Source organism: Mastomys coucha, unplaced genomic scaffold, assembly GCF_008632895.1.
Source record: "Mastomys coucha isolate ucsf_1 unplaced genomic scaffold, UCSF_Mcou_1 pScaffold21, whole genome shotgun sequence".
Taxonomy (NCBI): domain Eukaryota; kingdom Metazoa; phylum Chordata; class Mammalia; order Rodentia; family Muridae; genus Mastomys; species Mastomys coucha.
Window position 1 is genome coordinate 168,751,865 of NW_022196904.1, and position 14,525 is coordinate 168,766,389.

Sequence of the window (14,525 nt, forward strand, 5' to 3'; positions counted from 1 at the left end):
TTTTGAGATAGGGTTTCTCGTGCTACCCCTCTGGCTTATGTTGTGTTTTATTTTGATATGTACACCGCCCGCCCCCCTGAAATTTTCACTAAAAATAACATAAGAGACAGTCACTCCAATGACATTTCTCCTTTATAAAAAGAAAAGGAGGTGCTGTGGGGCAATGGACTGTGCCAGGAAGCTTGGTAAGGTTGAGCAGGTTGGAGGAGCTTCAGCTGCTTCTGACAAAGCCCCTGTCACATGACAACACTCCCACATAGGAATGTGACCTATGGTCACGTAGATCAGAACAGAGAGTTAGCCAATAAACCTCCCTTCCTGGACATTTTCTTCCTGCAAAAGCTATTTAATCTCTGGTGCACCCTGAGGAGGTGGTATGTACCCATCTTCCAGGATGAATAGTCAATAAGCCATATGGATAAACATGGGCTGTTTCTTTCACCAAGTACCATGCTCATGAGGAGCATGGAGCAAGCCTTTATTTACAGAGTCTAAGTCCCCCACAGAAGGCCAACAAGCTAAACTGGAGTCCTGTATCCCCTCCCCATCCCACCCACTGCCCCCAGCCCTGGGGCTCCTCAGCCCTCTGATCCACTCCCTGAGAGCTAGCAGCGGCTGGATGTCTAGGAGTATAGGAACCCCCGCCCAGGCTCCTCATCACAGGCTGATGGACCCCACACTCTGTTTTACTCTTGTGCATGGTTTCCACTGGCGACTGGATACTCAGGAGTCAGGAAAGCCCAACTATGGCCTCACACACCCAAGGCCGCGTTCTCCCACCCCCTGAGCAGTGTATTGCACTTCCCTCAGGCCCAGCACCCAGTGGTAGGCGTAGGGTAAGTGCAGTCTAGCGTCTCTGGCCTTGTCCCCACACAATGGCAGGGCGAAACGCAGAATCACATCTTGCTACACAATATTGATGTTTATTATGGAATGTTTCTAGATTGTGAGAATAAACATTGTATGTATGTGTGTGTGTGTATGTATGTATGTATGTATGTATATATGTATTTGTTTATTTATGGTTTTTTTCAAGACAGGATTTCTCTGTGTAGCCCTGGATATTCTGGAATTTGCCTTGTAGACCAGGCTGGCCTTGAACTTAGAGGCAGATCCACCTGTCTCTGCCTCCTAGTGCTATGATTAAAAGTGTGCACTACCAGCACCTGATAAAACCTTAGTTCTCCAGCATTATCTTATTCAAGTGAAATATCAGATTGTTACTGGTAGGGGGGCAAAGACATAGCTACATGGTCTTACCCTCCACAGCCTGAGAAGTTCCTCAGATCAAACTGGCTTTGGTGTAGAGAAGAATTTCAGGATTATCCAGTATGATGGAGCAGGGTTAAAGATTATATCAAAGGGATCTTTATATTTAATATAAATGTGAGGGTTAGGAGAGGCAGAGGCACTGAGAAGAAAGATATGTCCAAGGATGGCATAGGCTTCCCAGAGGACAGTGGGAGGAAGAGAGATACACTCAAGTGTGGATGTGGCTCCTTAAAAATGGAGCAATCAATTGTCCTAATAATACCCAATAATACCATTTAAATCCCAAGGTAAATGTCAAAAAGTTGCTGAGAAACCCTTTTAGTAAATAAGATTCTAAGGTAGCCATGGGGATTGTCAAACTTATAATCTGATAGGAAGCCACTGGGCTTGCACAAAGACCACAATGTCACACATCTCCCCTTTAAAGGGGTTTCTAGAGGGAGCCCTAGAATATTGTTTATAACTGGGGAGAAAGAAAGGCCTTGTGCTGGGATCTTACTCCTTTGCTGACTGAGGGGCTCCTTTCTGCTTCTCATGTCCCCTAATTTCCCTCTTTCTGTTTTGCCTCAAGATAAATAAGTAGTTTTATTCGGTAAGTAAATAGAAGGCTTGATTTTCTACAAACGTTCTCTAATTTCTAATCTTCTGATGTGGCACAATTAAATACAAGATACTTAAAATTTATTCCTTAAAAAATGCTTGTTTTAAGTTGTCACACTCATCAAGTCTTTCTTTCCCTAAATCATTATCTCTCAGTACTCCCAGATTCTTGCCAAGAACTTTTTTTTTTTTTTTAGTATCTTAGGAACATTTTCAGCCAATCTATAAAATACTTAGAAGAGTCCAACTTCCTATATATATTCATATTCTCTCTCCTCCTCTCTCTCTCTCTGTCCTGTTCTTTGTTCTTCTCTTACTTATCATGAACCAGGTTTTATCCCCTCACCTATGCTGAAGGCACTGGGCCAGGCATTGTTTCTGTTCTTACAAAGAGACTAGGGCTGCAGTTTTTTTCTGATGGCCTAGTGTGAGCTGTTTATGCAAGGTATCAATGGAAACAATTATCCTAACAGGATGACACAGCCTATTAGGCTTAGAATGCCCTGATTTCCTGTTTAGGTTATCCGGAGGTCAGATGCAGGTTCCTTCTCTCACTCCTGTCCTCATAGTAGAATGTGGTAGGACTTGGATCCCAATCCATTGATCATTTATCCTCCCAAGAAAATAAGTCACTAGTTGCTACTGTGTGTTATTTTATAGCTATAACCTTAGTAAGAGTGCGGCGCCAATAGCTACTTCCTAACAGTGCGTCTTCAAGTACATTTGTTACAATGTTGCAGTTGTCACTTAACCTCTCTGGAATCTGTTACTAAGCACTGAGGCCCAGTGTAAGCCTTGCCTTCAAGCTGTGAACCCCTGCCTTATTGACACAGGCTTCTTGGTTTGCAGGCTGCCTTTTTACTCCCCTATTTAATTATGCTCCAGGCTATGGAAAGACATTTCTCTTTAAAACAGATTAAGCAGCAAGTGTTCTGACATGTTTTTCTAGCAAATTATTATACCTGACAAAAGATAATTACATATACAATCAGGTCTGGAGGTAAATGGTTAATTAAAGTGCCTTTTAGATTCAAGAAAAATAAATACATATTTTAAATTGCTTGAGCAAAGATAATAAAATCTATTACAGAAAGAAAGAAATGACTGAGGATACAGATCCTCTTAAATACAAAACAGTAGCATATTTACTTGTGTGTGTATGCATTGCCCTACCACTGTGCTTCAGTGGCAGCCATAATACTCTTTCTGTTAAACGGGCATCATAAAGTGTCCACTTTGGGGCTGGAGAGATGGCTCAGCAGTTAAGAGCACTGACTGTTCTTCCAGAGGTCCTGAGTTCAATTCCCAGCAACCACATGGTGGCTCACAAGCATCTGTAATGGGATCCAATGCCCTCTTCTGGTGTGTCTGAAGAAATCAGCAGTGTAATCGCATCCATAAAATAAATAAATAAGTAAATAAATAAATAAATCTTTAAAACAAACAAACAACAGAAAGTGCCCACTTGCTAATGTCCATCCATATGCTGCCTTTGCTAGTCCAATTCACTTTGCATTACACTCCAGGGCAAATGGTAAAGGCTAGCACATGCAACTCTCTAACAGAGAGATGGCAGGCTGAGCTATAAAACCAGAGTCTCCCACAGTAGAGACGCACCCTCTTCTTTCCAAAGCAGCTGGGGTTTGTTTTAACTGTAAGCACCTTGAGTTCCGTTTTGTTTGTTTGTTGTGTTTTGAGACAGGGTCTCATAGCCCAGGCTTGTCTCAAAGTTGCTGTGCATCTGAGGGTGGCCTTGGCTGCCTCGTCCTTCCGCATCTACCTCCCCTGGGCTGGGATTATCGGCATGTGCCACCATGCCTTGGCTCTAAGTTCCATTTTAAATAAGGAAATGACGAGATGCCATTTAGACATATCAGTGTCTAAAGTATTTAGTTTTAATTTCAATTTAGTTTAGTCCCTTAAGCCAGAACTAGCACTCATATGACAAATTATAAATCTTATTAGACTTACTAAAATTTTAGAGTTAAACATATACAACTAATTTTACAGGAGATTAAATTAACCCAGGTATTAGATTCCCCACATACTCTTGTACTTTATTTTAAATCACAGCCATTATCTCATGTGGGAAGCGAGGTTTAATGGGACACCCACTAAGATTCTCTTAGATGAAAAAAAATGGTTATGCCCACCCCCTCCCCACTTCTCAGCAGTCACACCAGGAAGCAGTGCCTAGCAAGGTCTTCAGTTTAGCAATCTTGGAGTATAGAGAGGTAGTCCATTTCCCTCAGCTAATCTAGATTTTCGTCTTTTACTGCTTGATTTCTCCCAAACTCAGTTCACACGAGTTTATCATATTTCTTCAGTATTGTAATGAAGCAAAGTGACTCATCAGAAAGAACCGCAAGTCTCGTAAGTGCCTCTCCAGGTTCAAGGTTTAGCCCCTTACTGCTGGGAGCCTTTGAGTTTTGCCTGATTTACATAAGTGCATCAGATGATGTAATGAATCCAAGCAGAACATTAAATGTATGACCGAGTATGTTTATTCGGTGTGTTAGGTGGTGCCATTGTGGGTTTACAGAAGGAAGTTTCAGAAGCAGAGCTTTGGTTTAGAAATGCCCTAGATGTCTATGGTACAAGTTAAACCATTAGTTACCTCATGCTGCCCAGCTTTCACATGATAGATATTACTAAAACTTCAGAGGTATATTGACTATTTTGATTAATATCTTTCTCCTTTCTCACCCTCCCTGTGTGTGTGCGCGTGTGTGCGTGTGTGTGTGTAATTCATCAACAACAGGCAGAAAGTACTAGTAGATGCTACAATATTTGGTGAACCTTAAGAATATACTAAGTGAAAAAGCCAACTCCAAAAAACCATGTTGCAGATTTCCATTTGGGCAGTGACTGACCTCTGGTAACTATGGAGGCTGGGCAGCAAACTCAAAAAATGGATTGAAACGGTGTCAGACTTTGTGAGTATACTGAAAACCATTGACTTGAAGTGAATAAATTGTGTACTACACCTCAAAACTATTTTATTTTATTTTATTTTATTTGGCTTTTCAAGACAGGATCTCTCTGTGTAGCTCTGACTGCCCTGAAACTTACACTCTGTAGATCAGGCTAGCCTCAAATTCAGAGCTCCTTCTGCCTCTGCCTCCCAAATGCTGGGATTAAAGGCATGTACCACCTTAATGCCACCAAACTGAACCGGAGTTAGTGTTGTTTGTGGTAAATCTCCAACCCTGATAAGCCCATGCCAAAACATCCAACTCAGTTACAGTATTTATAAGGTGCACGCCTAGATGGGCAGGTTTCTCTCTACACTACTGTGTTCCCAGCTGAGAGGCCCCTTGCTATTTGCTTCTCCAGGCCATGTGCTTCTGCTCCATCTTCCTTCCCTCTCCTCTCCTTCTGTCTCTCCTTCTCTCCCTCTCCTCTCCTTCTGTCTCTCCTTCTCTCCCTCTCCTCTCCTTCTCTCTCTCCTTCTCTCCCTCTCCTCTTCTTCTGTCTCTCCTTCTCTCCCTCTCCTCTTCTTCTGTCTCTCCTTCTCTCCCTTTCCTCCTCTTCTCTCTCTCCTTCTCTCCCTCTCCTCTTCTTCTGTCTCTCCTTCTCTCCCTCTCCTCTCCTTCTCTCTCTCCTTCTCTCCCTCTCCTCTCCTTCTGTCTCTCCTTCTCTCCCTCTCCTCTTCTTCTGTCTCTCTTTCTCTCCCTCTCCTCTTCTTCTGTCTCTCCTTCTCTCCCTCTCCTCTCCTTCTGTCTCTCCTTCTCTCCCTCTCCACTTCTTCTGTCTCTCCTTCTCTCCCTCTCCTCTCCTTCTCTCTCTTCTTCTCTCCCTCTCCTCTCCTTCTGTCTCTCTTTCTCTCCCCTGTCTTCCCCCACTCTCTAAAACCTTCAGCCCCACCCTTCAGGTGAGTATTCAATCCAACCCTCTAGAAGCAGAATTAACATCAGAATACAGACAGCACCGGGGCTACCACTACAGTGTTGATCTTCTGGGGGTGGAGAGGCACAGCAGGGAACTCTGTTCCCTGATATGCTCCACCTGATTATTTACTGTGTATTATTTTGAAAAAAAAAATTAAATAAATTAACATACCGACATAGCAGTTTCTGTATGCTACTGTAGCCAATGCAACCGCAGGAATTTGGCAGATGTGAAGTTATAAATCTGATTGTGTTCACTACCATTCTTTGCCTCTTCCTCTGAAATTCCAAATCCACCTAATGACTGCCTAGCACTATCATACAACATAGTTTAGCACTGCAGATACTTTGAGGAAGGCCTGGTGTGGGGGCTATGTGCTTTAATCTCAACACTCAGGAGGGAGAGGTAGCCTGGTCTACACAGAGAGTTCCAGGCCAGCCAGGGCTACATAGTGACACCCTGCCTCAAATAAATAAAGAAAAAAGGAAGAAAAGAAATTTTAAATAATAAAAAAAGAAAGAAAAAACATACTTCAGGAATATTTTGCTTCCACAGTGAATGACTTAAAGGCTGATGAACAAGTGTAGCTCACAGGACCGCGAGCTCACCCATAGTTCCCACAGAGAGGGAGAGCAGAAGGCACTGGCTGAAAGCAGGCTTGGAAACCGGACATTTGAATAGAGAAGGCTTGGGTAAAGACAGCTTAAAGTCTGTTAACACCAGGAGACAAGACAAAGAGAAGGCTAAAGGAAAACGCTAAAGGAAGACTTTAAGCAGTCTCCTGTAGTAGGCTTGGACTCCTGCCTCTCCTGTTCCTGGGCTGCGATTACCGAGTCCACCACCAGGCCAGCTTTTCTGAGGTGCTGGGGGTTGACTCTAAGGCCTCATGCATGCTAGGCCAGCACTCTGCCAGTTGAAGCACACCACTTGCCCTTTGTATGGACTTTGACTAAGTTTACTGTGACTCTGTCTAAAACTCTCTCCTAAGCTTCACCTAGAGTTTTCGTATTTTCACAGAAAGAGGAGCCTGGTGCTTTAGAAAGCCGACGGTGCTCATTTGATGCCATATCTAGAAAACACAAGTGTTCTCCTAGTGTGGCGTACTCAGTAAGAGCTTTCTTCTTCAATTCCCAGTAGCCGGTCACTGGGGATTTCCTTGAAGGGCAAGTGTCCGTCCTCAGCGTTGTCCTGGGCTTAGGACTTGTTAAAGTCTCCGAAGCACTCTAGGAACCCTGCCTGAGTCAGCTTCTATCTTGAAGGCAAAGGAAAACCGATCTTGTGGTTTACTTTTGGATTTTGCAGAGCAACCCTGAGGTCCCAGGTGGATTTAGTGTTTGGAAAAGGGAACTTGGGGACTAAGGCTGCCTGAGCCCCCAGGTCACTGTTCACGTTTACAAAAGCAAACCTGGTGTCCCCAGTTGCTTCTCTCTTGACTCTTATTTATCTTCTGTCTTGGGTCACTGCCCTAGAGGTGCTTCAAAAACAAAATCCAAAAGACCCAAAACAAAGAAAACTAAACCAGATTCAAGTAAAAATTACCCGGCACCATGGATTTGGTTTTACAAAGGCAAAAAGGCAGCCTAAAAAGCTCCATAGAATGGCTTTAAGTCTGCCTGCATTTACTGTGCTATTTACACAGAGTGATTCACAGGTTTGAGACCCCAAGAATCTGCAGATTCTGAGCAAGTCTATAGGATGGGACACTGTCAGCCAGCTAGATGGATCAGCATGGAGGAATTCTCAGTGATTCAACTATTTTGAGCATATAAATGGGGCCACCTGCGCGCAACCAGTTCATTCCTTAAGCTGATCTTTTTGTTTGCTGGACACACAGGAAGCACTAAGGAAGTAAAATGTAGAACTTACAGATGTTGGCAGGAATCCACTTGATGTGTTACAGTTGGTCTCGAGGGTAACTTTGAATCCTTACTGAAAAAGGGATACTAATTTTAAGTGATCTTTCAGACCGGGTTGAGATGGAACTGAAATGTGCTATTTTGCTACTTGGTTTTATGTGATCCATACCTTGATTACTTCCCAAAAGACTTGAAGAGGCATTTTACTGGCTATTGGAACAAACCCACTTACAGAACCTGGCACTGATCCTTATTATCATGTGCCTTGCTTTATCCTTTAATAAGCATTTGCAGAGTTGCTTTGGGGTAACGTGGTGATGTTTTGTTTTTGTTCATGTTGGAGCTACATCTTTGAACTCTATGTATCCATGGTAACTAATAAATTCACTTGTTGAGACCATGTCTTACTGTTACCCCACTCCATAGGACTAAAGGATTTTATGTAATTACTGTAAATGTATTGTTTGTTCACTGCTATCTGAAGGAAGCAAAACTTGAAATGGAGTGATGTTTTCTGTAATAGTGGCTTTAATATTAAAAACGCAGCATCTTGTTAAACCTGGGGAACTTGGAAAGGGAGTCCCCAAGGAGAGGGAGCCCCTAAGGAGAGTAGTCCCCAAGGTGAGGGAGTTCCCAAGGAGAGGGGGTCCCCAAGGAGAGGGAATCCCCAAGGAGAGGGAGTCCCCAAGGAGAGGGAGTCCCCAAGGAGAGGGGGTCCCAAAGGCAATGGCAGGGTGTGGAGTGAAGGCCTGAGTGGAGCCCTGTGGGACCTGGAATAAAGCCTTGGTCTTGCATTACCCTTTCATTTCAGTAGAGATATATTTCTTAAAGGGCCAGGCATGGTGGGGCAATGCTTTTAATACCAACACTCAGGAAGCAGAGGTGGGTTAATCTGCTGAGCCTGGCCTGATGTACATAGCAAGCTCTGGACCAGCCAAGGCTATATAGTAAGAAGATGTCTCTAAAAACAAAACCAAAAAAAGGTAAGAAAGGACTTGGTGATTGTTAGGGGTGAGGTCATTGTTTGGGATGGGTCATTGGTAAGCTGTTCAGAGTGCTTGAGCTGCGTCCTCAGAGCAGATTGTTTCAGGCATTACACTCAGTGCTCTGATGAGACCCTGAGGGAATCCACCCTCTGCCAATGGCCCAGTGAAAGCCCGGGAGAGGCGGAGGAAAGGTAGTTACCAGCATTGCCGAGATGTGTTTGTATTCACCTAGTCCAGCAGCATCATGGGTTTGGAAGCTCCCCGTGTACGTGGGAAGGAGACATTTAAGTATGCGATCAGCATGCCCCCTGCTCTGTGCTTCTTCCCTACTCATGGCCATTGTCTTTTAAGACATAAACACTGAAGTGTTCCTCCAGTGCACAGCCGCGTGTTCAGGGACCAAGAGCACCAGGCAGTTGTGGCTTCCATCGGTTTTACGAGCTAAGCTGACAATAGCTTCCCCCATGTTAACAGAGCTCAATTACTAGGATTTGTGTGGATAATGTTTTTTTTTTTTTAAGTTTCTCTATGTTAGCATCAAAATACAACTCATTTCTTTGTTAATTTATCACCACTTAACAGTGTACACTCCTCAAGGAGAGGGACTGTGCCTAGTTTTTATACTGTCTTCTCAGGCCTGCTATGGAATGTTACACAGTGTAGGAAGGCCATAAACATTTGTTGAATGGCTAAGTAAATCTTATCTAGATATCTGTTGTTGGTGTTAAGTTCCTTAAACTTTAGTATGCAGGTGGTTTCCATAAATATCTACAAATTACATGACACATATTTTATAAAGTATTTAATGTATATATAGATTAGACTCTGGCAGGAACATTAAACTTTATGTTTCCTGTAATCTCTAGTGACTTGCAATTGATTATCTGCAGATGATGTCTGGTCATGTTCACAAATTATCAGCAAAGTATTTCTATTTAGGAAAGACTTTCTGTGCTGGAGAAGGGTCGTGTGTCTTCACAGTTGGAGTTGGTTTAGTAAATATGTTCCTTCTTTCCCACCTTCCTTCCCAGCCTTAGAGAGAAAAAGCCTTGTGTACAGGTTCCTTGCTCTCCCATCTCCCAGAGGTCACTTGCTGGCGCCCCTTTGAAGAAGGGATGTCTCAGCCAGTATAGTGGTTACTCTCTGCAGACTGTGTGCAGGACCACATTCACGTGTGGAATCATGTAGATCAGAAGGGATTCTTCACTGTGAGACTATTCTGACAGCTATATAAATATATAAATGGTCTTTTGTTTGTTTGTTTGTTTGTATGTTTTCGAGACAAGGTTTTTCTGTATACCCCTGGTTGTCCTGGAACTCACTCCGTAGACCAGGCTGGCCTTGAACTCAGAAATCCGCCTGCCTCTGCCTCCCAAGTGCTGGGATTAAATGCATGAATAGACAGCAGCTGTAAATGCTATTTTTAACTCTAGTATTAATGATTGTCTACTGTAGGATATTATAATAAAGAAAATAAGTTACTTGTAACCCTTCAATAAAAGTAACCATTCTTAACAAACTTAAAATGTCTTTTATGTATTAATGTTTTCTGTAATTAAGTAGCATCATAACCATTTTCCTAAGCCATTTAAATTCTGATTCTTAATAAAATAAATCATTTTATTAAGCATGTGATAGTCACCATAAAGTTCTACTGCACTGTTCTACCACTCTCTCTCTCTCTCTCTCTCTCTCTCTCTCTCTCTCTCTATATATATATATATATATATATATATATATATATATATATATATATTGTAGTGCTGGGCATTGAACCTAGACCTCATGCACACTAAGTACAAGTTTCTTGATATTGACATTTAGATTGCTTTAATTTTGTCTGTAACCTAATAAAATATTGGAGACTACTATCTCTGTGTATAACTTTTTGTCCACCTTTGTTACTTTTCCTGTAATTCCTGTCCTGTAAGTGTGATCACCCATTCAAATAGAATGGTTGTTTTGGTTCTTAAATCTGTTGCAGAATAATATAGTCTGTCAACCACACCATCTCCATCTGAGTATATGAAGCTAATGTTCCTTGGTGAAATACAAGAAAATGTATGTTACCGAACAACAATAAAAATATGAATATATTCTCTTTCCGTTTGTAGACAGTATCCTTTTTATATTGCTTCATTAGCATTTCTATAACAGTGTCTCAACTTTTGTTATGGCTTAGAATGTTCTCTTGACTGAAAATAAACCGAGTGACCATTAGTCATTAATATTTTCATTATTGTGGGAGTAGAGACAGAGTGGGCTCAGTAATTCACACAAAGTGTTGTGTTACATAGGACCTGGATTCAGTTCCCAGTACCCACATGGCAGCTCGTCACCTCTGGGCACCAGGCACACATACATGGTGCATGGGCATGCATATAGGCCAAACACTCTTACACATAACATAACAAAATATATCTAGGAAATTTTATAAAGCACATTTTTCCACCATTTACAAGGGTCTGTCTGTATAGCAGTGGCAAACTGATGGAGAAAAACAGGAGTCAAACAAGTCCCTTGCCTTCCCAGGACAAGTTGGCTTTCCTAATCTTTCTTTGGGTGCCTTTCATCACCTTAAAAGTTTTTATTCCTCTTAGGGTGACTAGCTCCGCACACATATCCTGTGAGTAAATATTAATGCTTCCTTCGTGTGAGAGCAAAACCAATAGAACTCTTACTTATCAAGTATGTTTTTTAAAAAGGAGTATTAAACTTGGGAGATAGTAAGCAAAGCAGCAGGCTTTCTGCAGGAGCTCAGGCTCGGAGGTGGGGGGTGGGGATAGGAAGTTGGCTTTAAATGGCTTAAAGGGTTAGGGCTTAAAGGTGGGTAAGGACTTTGATGCCGTCCATTGGCCTCTCATGGCTTTTAAAAGATTATGACAATATTTGACGATGATTCTAAGTGGAGTTTATAAAGCAAATAGTCAGTTTTGAGACAGTACTGAAAACAGATGTCTTTTGTTGTTGTTTGTTTATACAAAATGATTGGGTAGAGTTACCAGGTGGAGCCCGCGTCTCATCCTGGTTCTGAGATCTGTCACCCAGGAGAATCCCGCCGAGGTTGTTTAGTGCACTTAATTGAGATTAAGTGAGCTTTTGCCTTAAATTACCTTAGGAAAGCCTGGCTGCAAACAGCTTCTTTGAAAGGTAAACACATCTCTAAGAACTCCAGTTCCATATACAGGTGGCATGAGCCTTACTGTAGTCTGGACACCCAGAAGTGTCCAAAGGCAGAGCAGGCGCCAGTGTGAGCTCCAGATGGTTTTATTACGATTGTGTGAAATTGCCATAAATTGTTAGGACAGCAGCCACTGACCATTTTAGCAATTCCAAAATTTAAAAAATAATAATGAATAATACTATTTTGGTTGTGAAGGATACTCGTTCTATTCTTAAAATGAATTTCATTATTTTATTGTAAGAAGGAAAGCCATGTGGAAATGAACCAAGGAGCATATTCTTGATTTATGTGAGTGAATGTGTATGTTCATCCTCTCCCGCAGCTCCTTGACTTGTTTATGGTCTGGGATTGGTCTACTTACCTAGCTGATTATGGGCAGCCGGCTTCCAAGTACCTCCGTGTGAACCCACACGCGGCCCTTACTCTTTTGGAGAAGTGAGTATGTTCTCAAAACAGTTCTTTTGTTTCTATTTTGGATAGCATTTTACACAAGTTATGAAGCTCAGTTAAGCCAAATGTGATGGCATGAGCCAATAATCCCAGTCCCGAGGCAGGAGGATCATGAGTTTGAGGGAGCTGATGCTGTACTGAAAACAGGGAGGAGGGTGAGAGGGGAGGAGAGAAGCTCAGCCTCTTGAGGGCAGAAGATAAGTCCCCTTCTTGCCTTTTAGAGTCCTTTCGACCATATATGTGAGGAAAATGTTTTCCCTAATGCATCCTGGAAATCTCAGGCACAGCTTGCTTTATAAATGTGTTAACGGAAGCCCGGAATGTGTGCTACAGCTGTAGCATCCTTTGTGCTAGGTCTTGAGTTCCTCCCCTCTACTGGAGAGAAAGGGGTTTACTTGGAGATACAGGAATTGGAGCTACTTAAAAATAAATAAAATAGGGCCAAGAGCTGGAATGCTTGCTTCGGTGGTATCTAAGTCTTGGCGGGGAGAGGAGCAGGTGATTTGAAAAATTGTATTGTGAAAAATGGGACTATGATGCAGCTGAACAGCTGCTCTCTCCTTTTCTCTCACTGTGTGAAAGAAGCAAGCTTTCTCTTCACTCAGTCCTATTCTGCTTAAAGTGTAACTATTAAAGTGTACAGTTATGTGTTAAAATTATATGTTGTTTCCCCAGATTTCAAAATATCTGTGGTTATTTGATTTGAAAAGACATAAGAAGCTACTCACGATTTATATAAATTTATTTTATAATGTCATGAAATACTACTGAGGCAAAACTTTAACATCTTACAATCTATTACTAGCGTTTTTTTTCACTGCCTCGCAGTCCTGCTGTGGATGTGAGCTGAGCACATGGAGGGCGTTCTAACAAAGCTCATGGCCCAGTGTTAGGAATCCTGTGCCAGTGCAAGAGCAACACTTTCTGTCTCTGAGTCTCTATCGCTAAGTTTGGTAGTCCTCATTTCAAGTAGTTAGTGGTGGATAATTCAGAGCATGCTGAAAGAAAGGATGGGCAGATGGGTGGGAGGGAGGGATCCTAGAGGCAGCAGTTTTCTTTTCCTAAGCGTCCATGTTTGTGTGTTTGTAGGATGAAGGACTCCAGCAAGAAGAATAACATATTCGCCCAGTTCCGGAAGAATGACCGAGACAGGCAGAAGCTCATAGAGACGGTGGTGAAGCAGCTCAGAGGCTTGGTGACTGGTATGTCCCAGCACACGTAGACCCGACCCATGCCTGAGTGCTTCTCTGTGGCCGGCTCTGGTCATGAGACAATAACTTGTTTACAGAAGCCAAAAACTGTAGTAGAGGGAAGACACTGATGAGGGCTTAAACAAGCGATGCAGCAAACGTCATTTGTATGGATTTTTAAATAATTGAATACTATTTTATATATAAAAAATATAACAACTTTTTTTCAATTTTAGAAGAAAAGTCAAAAGTGTAATATATAAACCCAATAAATTGTGTATGAAACTGATGGCAAATATTAGAAAAACATGTCTCTGCTTGCATTTTTTCTCCTATTTAAACTTGAAGTAGTTTCTGTTTGTGTGGGTTATAGTTTGGGATACAGCCACTGCTGATGAGGAAATACTCACTGGCCTTGGTGGCCTTTTAGCTTTTATTTTCACCTCAGTGTGACTTATGTGGCTCAGAAGGTTTTGTTTTGCAGAGTCTTAGGAGAAACCACAGAAAATTTGAAAGTTCCTGAAGTCAGGCACAGCTCAACAGGACAGTAAATTATTTGTTCTACTTAGATAGCTTAATCATTCTGAAAATGAAGAAGAGGGTTTGGATTTCTGGAAGATGAAGTGCTGTTTTGTTCACTGAAGTTAATATTTCTGTCTGTATTTTTTTGTAGCCGACCCCATTTTTTAAAGTTTTAATTTGGTTTAAGTTAAGAGAGAAGGCAGTGAAAGGGGCTGTGTATGTGAGGTGCAGCGTGTCCCTGTTTAGACATGTTCTTTCTACGGAGTGAAATTACGACAGACAGGGTTCAGATAGAAGATCTCAGCGCTGTGGAAACAAACCGGATCAGCTGAACTCTCAAAACCCCAGCAGATGTACATTTGCCTTCGGGTAAATCACAGTGTCACCAATGTCGATGTAAACCTGACCTTTGTTTTCTCTCCATTGTAATTATGCTCAAGTACACCCTTTGCATTTTCCGGGTTTATGCCCGTAAGATTACCTGACTCTGTAAAATAAGTGTGAAGAGCTATGCTTACATGTCTGAATTCTGTGATAAAATATTAAAAAGGTTGCAAATTGTTGAAGTTGCTCT

General features: G+C 42.0%; 1 protein-coding gene across 2 annotated transcripts in view; it reads left to right on the forward strand.

The window, feature by feature from the left end:
* The window catches only part of Exoc6 (exocyst complex component 6), a 156,258-nt gene extending 141,741 nt beyond the window's left edge, over nt 1-14,517 (forward strand). For both annotated transcript variants that reach the window (XM_031390196.1, XM_031390195.1), the window contains exons 21-22: nt 12,112-12,224; nt 13,329-14,517. In XM_031390196.1, coding sequence (XP_031246056.1) covers nt 12,112-12,224; nt 13,329-13,461 — 246 coding nt within the window. In that variant the 3' untranslated portion in view covers nt 13,462-14,517. The remainder of the gene's footprint in view (nt 1-12,111; nt 12,225-13,328) is intronic.
* The last annotated feature ends 8 nt before the right edge of the window (nt 14,518-14,525 follow it).